Consider the following 10,000-nt stretch of genomic DNA (forward strand, 5'->3'; position numbering starts at 1 on the left):
AGGGAACCAGGCTTTGGGAGGTTGCAGGTTCAACTCCCTGGGCTTTTTACTTTTGATAAACCAGGCACTATAAAACACCATCACCTACTTACATCACTGTTTATTTACAATACTGCTTTTCATTAAAGCGTAGCAGAAATGATGTCACTGATAGGAAAACTGGGTCTGCAGATAGGAAAACTGGGTCTGCAGATAGGAAAACTGGGTCTGCAGATAGGACTGGAGTTTGAGATCCCTGTAGATAATCAGAGGGGCGGTGGCCAATCAGAGAGGGACTCACAGGGTGACGATGTCGGCATTGGCTGCTTCCACGGCGATGGACAGGGGACTCCGCCCCTGCGTGTCCACGGCGTTCTGACTGGCCCCTCTCTTCAGGAACAAACACACCTGTCTGAGAGAGAGAGGCGGGGTCAGTACACCTGTCAAACACACCTGTACACACCTGAGACACATTCCATGTGTCAGACCTGGTGGGACAATTACGTAATTGTTTTGGATTCAAATACTTTTTCTACACTTTACTGAGCGTGTCTGCTGTACAGGAACCTTTTTGAGATACCCTCAAAAAGTGCAAAGCCTGCCTTCTGGTCCTCTTGGTTGGCTCAATTGCACCAGGCCAGATAAATCAAGCACAGAAAACCATTTGAATCCAAAACAGTTATGTATGTGGCCCAGGCCTGATGTGTATGGTGTGGGCGGTTTTTCTGGCTCATGGCGAAGGTCACAGGAGGATTGTGGGTACGGACGGCGTCACCGTGGTAACTCACCCCGTGTGGCCTAAGAGGGTGGCGTGGTGCAGGGGGCCGCGCCCGCCAGAGTCCTGCTGGTTCACACTCGCACCATTCTGCAGCAGGAACTCACAGGTCACCAGGCAACCCTAAGGGAGGTCAGAGGTCAAAGGTCACCGTTAGCTCAGGGCCTGGAGATTTACAGATTAAACAGCCCTGAACACCTACACACCTGTAGATTGATGGGCATAAATGGCAATTTTACACGTTATTTAAATGTACAAGGGGTCTGAATACTTTCTGAAGCCACTGTGTGAGACCCAGGTCTGGGGTGTAGGGCCCCTCTGTGGCCCCTGTGTGGGTGCAGGGCCCCTGTGTGGCCCCGGTCTGGGTGTAGGGCCCCGGTCTGGGTGTAGGGCCCCTGTGTGGCCCCTGTGTGGGTGCAGGGCCCCTGTGTGGCCCCTGTGTGGGTGTAGGGCCCCTGTGTGGCCCCGGGCTGGGTGTAGGGCCCCTGTGTGGCCCCTGTGTGGGTGTAGGCCGCAGCGGGACACACGCACCCCCTGCACAGCCATCATCAGCGGTGTCCGGCCGTCCTCGAGGCTGTTGGCCCAGTTGACCTCGGCGCCGTGCGCCAGGGCGTCGGCCATGTTGGGCAGGCTCCGCGCGCCCGCCGCCCAGTACAGCTGCAGCCCGGGGGAGCAGTCCTCCGGCGCCGGGATCACCGCCCCGGCCCGCCCCGGGTCTGGGAACGGCAGCGTCGAGGACTCTGGAATATTACCACAAACGTCACAGGAGTATTAACATACGCATGTTCACCATCAGAGAAACATTGCCACACACAACTTCAGAGAAATATTACCAGGCCACACTTCACAATAAGTTTCATTGGCTAATTAAACGACTGGCTGATTAAACGACTGGCTGATTAAATGACCGGCTGTTTGCAGGCCGTCCCACCTGTTCCAGGCTCTCTCGGGCTGCTGCTGCAGGGTTCTGTCTCCAGCTGCCCCCGGCCCCCGTCTGCGCTGTTCTGGATCCCGCTGTCTGCACTCTTCACCTTTACTGCAACAGAGGAGCGCAAACGGTCAGCATCGGCAACCGTGCAGTCAGCATCGGCAACCGGGCGGTCGCTATCGGCAACCGGGCGGTCGCTATCGGCAACAGTGCGGTCGCTATCGGCAACTGCCAGGTAAAAACCCCACAACCATGCGGTCACCACGGTCACAATCGCCAACCCTCCAGTCACAGTCACCAGCTGCCTCACTGACGGTGGGGTTACACCACAGATGGTCATCTCTGCTTCCTTAAAAAAAAGTTCTGTCTCGCTTTTCTGTTCATAAAGGAACGCTCCCAATTGGTGCATAATCGTTTACCGTTACGCTTACCATCGCAAAGTTCATTAATGGGAACAGGCACCATAAAATTCCAGTGGACGTTCAGAAACACCAGAAATTGTCCGGTTACCTGGTCAACAACTACTGAGGATTGGAGGAACAGGGGAGGTGACCATCTGGTTAGTCCATAATATCTATGGTCACAATGACCAATCACAAGTTTCCCACAACCTGACACAGACCAGAACTAGGCCTGCATGATATATCGAATCACATTACTTTTCCAAGCATAATAAAATTAACTGCCACCATTTTGTTTTTTTCCACCCAATGTCAGACCAAAAAAAACAACTGCGATTCGATACATCATGCAGCCCTAACATAAAGAACCACATTCACAATGTGAGAGAGAGAAACAGAGAGAGAGGGGGAGAGAGGGAGAGAGAGAGAGAGAGAGAGAGAGACAGAGAAACAGAGAGATGAGGGGGGGGGAGACAGGTCCCTCTCAGGTGCTTGTGAGAGGTGACACCAAAATACAGGCGAAAAACACCCCCCAAGGACGAATGGTACCAACCACACCAAGCCAAGATGCCCACTGCACGGATGAGTCCACGGTGCTGAACGGGGGGAGGGGGGGAGCGTGGCCGTACTTACTGCTCCGTAGCCTGGAGGAGGCGTCAAAGTAGGAGAAGAGGGAGGAGAGCTCGTCGGCACAGAACAGAGACTCCCGACGGGGGCGGCCGCCGGCTGCTGCTATGCAGGGGTCAGAGGTCAAAGTGCAGGTAGCAGGTTAGCCAGGGGGGTACAGAGAGGAGAGAGGCAGAGCGAGGGGGAGTGAGTGAGTGTGTGAGTGAGCGAGTGAGTGAGTGAGTGAGAGAGTGAGTGAGTGAGTGAGAGAGTGAGTGAGTGAGTGAGAGAGTGAGTGAGAGAGTGAGAGAGTGAGAGAGTGAGTGAGAGAGTGAGAGAGTGAGAGAGTGGGTGAGAGAGTGAGTGAGTGAGTGAGTGAGTGAGTGAGTGAGTGAGTGAGTGAGTGAGAGGTATGGAGTGAGAGAAAGAGAGAGAGAGGTAGGGAGGGAGAGTGTGAGAGAGAGGTAGGGAGTGAGAGAAAGAGAGAGAGAGGTAGGGAGTGAGAGCAGGAGTGGTCTCAGCCACAGCAGTGATGAAGAGGAAGATATAAGCGAAGGCTGCTGAGGAGATATGGGGAGAAACCCTGAGAGCATGGAGCACCTGGGGGTCTCACTGGGGGTCTCACTGGGGGTCTCACTGGGGGTCTCACCTGGCACACTGGAACATGAGGCCCAGTCTCAGCTTGGGGGGGGGGGGGGGTGAAGTTTGCCCGTGGGGGGGGCGAGGTCTCACCTGATAGGTTGGAGGCGGGTGTAGTTTTGGGTGTGGTAGGGGGCGGGGGCTCACCTGCGGGGTCGGAGGAGGAGTGGGGTTTGGGCGTGTCGGGGGCCGGTCTGGAGGACAGCTGCTCCGAGCTGCAGCTCAAGCGCTTCTCCTGCTGGCTCAGGGCGATGACCTTCGACCTCTGCTGGGAGGGCGACGGAATTTGGGCGAATCTCCTGTCGACATACTTCGCTCGGATGTACGCCTCGATTTCCTGTCTGGAGGGAAGACAAGGAGAGAAGGGGGGTGAGCACCTGATTGGTCAGTTCAGTACAAACACATGCTCCTGATTGGTTGGTTTGGTACAAAAACATCCTCCTGATTGGTCGGTTTAGAACAAACACAACATGACCAGTAGCTGGTTACCCAGAGGGCCGTGCGGTACCTGGGGTCTCCGGGCTGTGGCTTCCTGACTCTCATCTCCTCCTGCCGGGCCTCATAGATCTGGTTTATGACTCCATTACCCAGCTCACACATCAGCTGTGCGAGAGAATGAACCATTTAGGACACATTCACACAGAACACAGGAAACAATCATCTTTCCTTTTTTAAATTAACCTCCTAAGACCTGGCGTACACATGCGTGGACTCCACATTTTGGGCTGTACAACCATAATACTTAATTCTTAAGACCGAGAGTCCACATATGTGGACATCATTTTTCTCAAAAACTACATCATGTCAAAAGATGATGCTTAGTTGAAGCCCAAATAGCAAAGAGAAATTAAAAATGCATACCAAAAAAGAGTGCGGGTCTTAGGAGGTTAAAGCTTCAAAGCTTCAAATATATATCAGGGGTGGCCAAGGTGGGCTGTCTCTGTTTCTGGATTTCAGACAAACTTTTGCTCTGAATTATTTAATTAGCCCAATCACTTAGATGATCTGTCATTTATAGCCACCTTCTGTGATATAAACAGCAGCTGATGAAGGTTCTCGTCTTACAGCATGTTAATGTGGTCTAATTTACGAGTGAATCGATCATGGTGCATATGGCTGATTGAGCTGAACTCGCAATAAAATCCTCCGTACACACCGGCCCTCCAGGACAGGAGTTGCCCATCCCTGAGTTAAAGAATTCCACCAGAAACAATAATGCAGGATCTGACTCAAACTCACACTGCGGGTGTTAGCTAGCAGCTAGCAGCTAGCAGCCACCACAGAAGAAGAGTTACTGCACTCACTGGGGTCAGGTGTCGTAGTGTTGTCATAGTTACCTTCAGCAGCTCAGGCTCCAAGGTGTCGAGGGTCAGGGACCTCACCTTGGAGAAGTGCACACCCAGACTCCTGCAGAGGGGCGGGAGCAACACAGTGTCAATCACACGGTCAACCAATCAGAGCCAGCCTCCACTTACTGCCTTTCTATGGACCTCTGGAGTGACACTGTCAGCACAAATGTACGATTTGGTTTCATTTCTGAATAGTCTCGAAATAGACACTCTACCTACACTAGTACATAAGAACACACAATGTGTTTACCTGTCTATTACAGAACACTCCAGAGTGTGACAGTTGCCAGGTTTACCTGTGTATGCCGGAGCACTGGATGCAGAGTGTGATGCCCAGGTTTACCTGTGTATGCCGGAGCACTGGATGCAGAGTGTGATGCCCAGGTTTACCTGTGTATGCCGGAGCACTGGATGCAGAGTGTGATGCCCAGGTTTACCTGTGTATGCCGGAGCACTGGATGCAGAGTGTGATGCCCAGGTTTACCTGTGTATGCCGGAGCACTCGAGAGCGGGATGGTTGCCAGGTTTACCTGTGTATGCCGGAGCACTGGATGCAGAGTGTGATGCCCAGGTTTACCTGTGTATGCCGGAGCACTCGAGAGCGGGATGGTTGCCAGGTTTACCTGTGTATGCCGGAGCACTGGATGCAGAGTGTGATGCCCAGGTTTACCTGTGTATGCCGGAGCACTCGAGAGCGGGATGGTTGCCAGGTTTACCTGTGTATGCCGGAGCACTGGATGCAGAGTGTGATGCCCAGGTTTACCTGTGTATGCCGGAGCACTGGATGCAGAGTGTGATGCCCAGGTTTACCTGTGTATGCCGGAGCACTGGATGCAGAGTGTGATGCCCAGGTTTACCTGTGTATGCCGGAGCACTGGATGCAGAGTGTGATGCCCAGGTTTACCTGTGTATGCCGGAGCACTCGATGCAGAGTGTGATGCCCAGGTTGATGCTGGCCCAGCTGGGGTCCGGGCGGCCGCAGTCGCAGCAGACGGTGTTCCCCGGGACGGCCAGAACCCGCTGCAGCGCCCCCTCGCCCCGCGCGCAGCGCTCCTTCGACTCCGAGTCCACACTTCCTGTGGACGCCGGCGACTTCCTGTCCACCTTCTGCAGGGAGAACCCAGGAGAGCCGCCCACAGGGGGGTCAGATCTGCACCGAAACTCACTGTCTGCCTGCCCATCACTACCAAACTCACTGTCTGTCTGCGCACCACTACCAAACTCACTGTCTGTCTGCGCATCACTACCAAACTCACTGTCTGTCTGCGCATCCCTACCAAACTCACTGTCTGCCTGCCCATCACTACCAAACTCACTGTCTGTCTGCGCATCCCTACCAAACTCACTGTCTGCCTGCGCATGTCTAGCCCTGTTCCTGTAGATCTACTGGTAGGTTTTCACTCCAACCCTAATTTGGCACAATTGATTCCACTAATTAGCAACTCATTGAGATCGCTAGTTGTTAAATGAGGTGTGCTTTGTAAGGGTTGGAGTCAAAACTTAGAGGATGATAGATCTCTAGGAACGTGTATGTATTCTGGGTTCCATCATCATGTTCTACGTGCTCACACACTCCCTCACATACTCACACACTCCCTCACACACTCACATACACTCACACTCACACACAGTGCTGGCGGCCGTGACCTTCACTGACCTCTGCTTCCTCGCCCTTCTCACGGAACGCCGTGGCGATGCTGGTCTGCACCGCCTTGATCCAGGCCTGCCTCAGCTTCTCAGAGTCCGCCTGTAGCATGCAGCTCCTGGGGGCACAGCTCAATCAATCAATCAGCCAATCAATCAATCAACCAATCTACCAACCAACCAATCAACCAATCAACCAACCAATCAACCAATCAACCAATTAATCATTCTGTCAGTCAGTCAGTCAATGAACAAAATAACCAAGTAAACAACTAACCAACCAACAACCAAAAAAACAAGGATCTACTTGATGGGAATACTGGTGGGATTTCTGAGGGGAATACTGGTGGGATTTCTGAAAAGGATGCCCCCATCAGCCAACTTCCCAGTTCTGTGGAGCAGGGCAGGGTTTGGGGGTACCCTGTGGAGCAGGGCAGGGTTTGGGGGTACCCTGTGGAGCGGGGCAGGGTTTGGGGGTACCCTGTGGAGCGGGGCAGGGTTTGGGGTCCCCCTGTGGAGCGGGGCAGGGTTTGGGGGTACCCTGTGGAGCGGGGCAGGGTTTGGGGGTACCCTGTGGAGCGGGGCAGGGTTTGGGGGTACCCTGTGGAGCAGGGCAGGGTTTGGGGTCCCCCTGTGGAGCGGGGCAGGGTTTGGGGGTACCCTGTGGAGCGGAGCAGGGTTTGGGGTCCCCCCCTATGGAGCGGGGCAGGGTTTGGGGGTACCATGTGGAGCAGGGTTTGGGGTCCCCCCCTGTGGAGCGGGGCAGGGTTTGGGGGTACCGTGTGGAGCGGAGCAGGGTTTGGGGTCCCCCTGTGGAGCGGGGCAGGGTTTGGGGGTACAGTGTGGAGCGGGGCATGGTTTGGGGTCCCCCTGTGGAGCGGGGCAGGGTTGGGGGTACCATGTGGAGCGGGGCAGGGTTTGGGGGTACCATGTGGAGCGGGGCAGGGTTTGGGGCCCCCCCCTATGGAGTGGGGCAGGGTTTGGGGTCCCCCTGTGGAGCGGGGCAGGGTTTGGGGTCCCCCTGTGGAGCGGGGCAGGGTTTGGGGTCCCCCTGTGGAGCGGGGCAGGGTTTGGGGTCCCCCTGTGGAGCGGAGCAGGGTTTGGGGTCCCCCCCTATGGAGTGGGGCAGGGTTTGGGGTCCCCCTGAGGAGCGGGGCAGGGTTTGGGGTCCCCCTGAGGAGCGGGGCAGGGTTTGGGGTCCCCCTGTGGAGCGGGGCAGGGTTTGGGGTCCCCCTGTGGAGCGGGGCAGGGTTTGGGGTCCCCCTGAGGAGAGGAGCACAGAGGGGGACTCACTTGGTCGGGGACACGACCTCGAAGCAGAAGCGACGCTCGATGTCCTCACAGTGCTTCACCGTGCACAGCCGCAGGTCCTCCACCACCACCGTGGGGTTATCCTGCAGGGACACCACACTTCAGCTCCCGCACCACGGTCACACGGTCACACGGACACACGGACACACGGTCACACGGTCACACGGTCACACGGTCACACGGTCACACGGTCACACGGGTACAGGGTCACACGGTCACACGGTCACACGGTCACACGGTCACGCGGTCACGCGGACACGCGGACACGCGGTCACACGGTCACACGGGTACAGGGTCACACGGTCACACGGTCACGCGGACACGCGGTCACACGGGTACAGGGTCACACGGTCACACGGACACACGGTCACACGGTCACACCGACACACGGTCACACGGCCACACCGACACACGGTCACACGGTCACACCGACACACGGTCACACGGTCACACGGACACACGGACACACGGTCACACCGACACACCGACACACGGTCACACGGTCACACGGTCACACGGACACACCGTCACACGGTCACACGGACACACGGTCACACGGCCACACGGACACACGGACACACGGTCACACGGTCACACGGTCACGCGGTCACACGGTCACACGGACACACGGACACACGGACACACGGCCACACGGTCACACGGACACACGAACACACGGACACACGGACACACGGACACACGGCCCTGGTGTCTCACTGAACATACTGCTAATCACAACCAATCACATCCTTTACTAATCATCTCAACACTCACTCTACAAACATCTAATCACATCCTTTACTAATCACCTCAACACTCACTACACACATCTAATCACATCCTTTACTAATCACCTCTAACTCATCACTCACTCGCCAATGCTTGAGTAACTAACAGTTACCACTAGCAACCATGCCATGGAGTCTTACTGATCCTACTGCAGAACCACTGAATTATCTTCCACACAGAGCTAATCACAACCAATCACATCCTTTACTAATCACTTCCCACCCATCACTCAGTCACAACTGATGACCAAGTCATGGAAAAACATAATCCACATTTCAGCTGGTACTTCAAAAAGTGATGCCTTGTATATAAATATGGAAGTGTCAGAATTCACATCTATGTGATTCTCTGACTAACGCAGGTTTTCTCTCTTCCCTTTACAGTTCAATGCCAGGTCACATCTTTTTCTGCAAGCTGGAGTTGCACAGCTGCTGTGTAAAGCACTGCAGACAAATGAAAGCCCTTTCTGTTTTTAGACCTTGGATGCTTCTGCAGCCCATTAAGCGTGCCTCAGCAAGCTGTTCCTGCTCATTCAAGGCCACCGTGCGTTTCTGTTATCTGCCCCGGTGCCTCTACACCTCCTCCTCATGACTCAGTCCACACAAAATTAATCACGTCTCACTCCTAACCACGTCTCACGTCTCACTCTTAACCAATTCTACGGGAATTGTTTCAGCACACTGGGTTTATCACCCAAACCACGGGATCTGCCAGGACACAGCGAATAAGAACCTGGAGTAACCTGCACATGTAGATCCTAGAGATCAGAAGAGGGCCTCTCTCAAAGTCCTGACCTACAAGCTCCCTCACGGCTCGGAGACACAGATACGGCCCAGTGCCCACAGCTCCGCACCGGAGGTCATTAAATATGAAGGGACACACCACACCCGGACACACCACGCAAGCTCCTCAACGCTTTGGCCTTACCTTGAACTTCTTCTGGTAAACTAGCTGGTTGTTCTGAATGGAGAACCAGCGCCTGGGGAGAAAGGCAGGTCGTGAGCACATATTCGACAACACGAGAGAGCCAAACACCAACCGGCATCCCGACGCGGAGCGGTCCGTCGTGAGTAGTACCCTCGAAAAAGGAACGGAAACTTCATTAAGGAACGAAAAGCCACAAAGGACAGAACTGCACAACTCAGAAAAAGGGCTGCAGTTGCACAGGGCAAGGCAGAGATACATGGGACCACAGGCGATCTGGACCATGTTTCCACGCGTTCATACACACCGCCTGTTTCCACGCGTTCATACACACCGCCTGTTTCCACGCGTTCATACACACCGCCTGTTTCCACGCGTTCATACACACGGCTTGTTTCCACGCGTTCATACACACTGCCTGTTTCCTACTACCGACCAGAGAGGATAACATGGGGACAATGCAGTTGTGACATCACCTCACTGAGGAACTCCACCAATCACGGAGTATACCAACAGAACAACGAGAACTGCCAGGAAGCAGCCACAGACCAATCACTGTTGCTGTTGTTCCACTGGTTGTTATTATCGACTTCAGGGATTGGCGGACCTCCTCTGTGACATCACATTCGATACAGTGACACGTTCATTTCCTGAA

General features: G+C 54.7%; 1 protein-coding gene across 3 annotated transcripts in view; it reads right to left on the bottom strand.

Annotated features, from left to right (window-relative positions):
• LOC133126843 (arf-GAP with coiled-coil, ANK repeat and PH domain-containing protein 2-like) overlaps window positions 1-10,000 on the bottom strand; it is a 53,632-nt gene that overhangs the window by 7,253 nt on the left and 36,379 nt on the right. Inside the window, exons 11-22 of one of the 3 annotated variants that reach the window (XM_061239268.1) lie at window positions 9,349-9,400; window positions 7,615-7,715; window positions 6,335-6,440; window positions 5,582-5,784; window positions 4,666-4,735; window positions 3,837-3,931; window positions 3,476-3,669; window positions 2,717-2,812; window positions 1,686-1,790; window positions 1,286-1,494; window positions 768-877; window positions 281-391 (exon numbers count right to left, since the gene is read on the bottom strand). In XM_061239268.1, coding sequence (XP_061095252.1) covers window positions 281-391; window positions 768-877; window positions 1,286-1,494; window positions 1,686-1,790; window positions 2,717-2,812; window positions 3,476-3,669; window positions 3,837-3,931; window positions 4,666-4,735; window positions 5,582-5,784; window positions 6,335-6,440; window positions 7,615-7,715; window positions 9,349-9,400 — 1,452 coding nt within the window. Of the gene's footprint in view, window positions 1-280; window positions 392-767; window positions 878-1,285; window positions 1,495-1,685; window positions 1,791-2,716; window positions 2,816-3,475; window positions 3,670-3,836; window positions 3,932-4,665; window positions 4,736-5,581; window positions 5,785-6,334; window positions 6,441-7,614; window positions 7,716-9,348; window positions 9,401-10,000 lie in introns of all 3 variants that reach the window. The other 2 variants (XM_061239267.1, XM_061239269.1) reach the window with 2 other exon arrangements.

This window comes from Conger conger, chromosome 4 (assembly GCF_963514075.1).
Source record: "Conger conger chromosome 4, fConCon1.1, whole genome shotgun sequence".
NCBI lineage: Eukaryota > Metazoa > Chordata > Actinopteri > Anguilliformes > Congridae > Conger > Conger conger.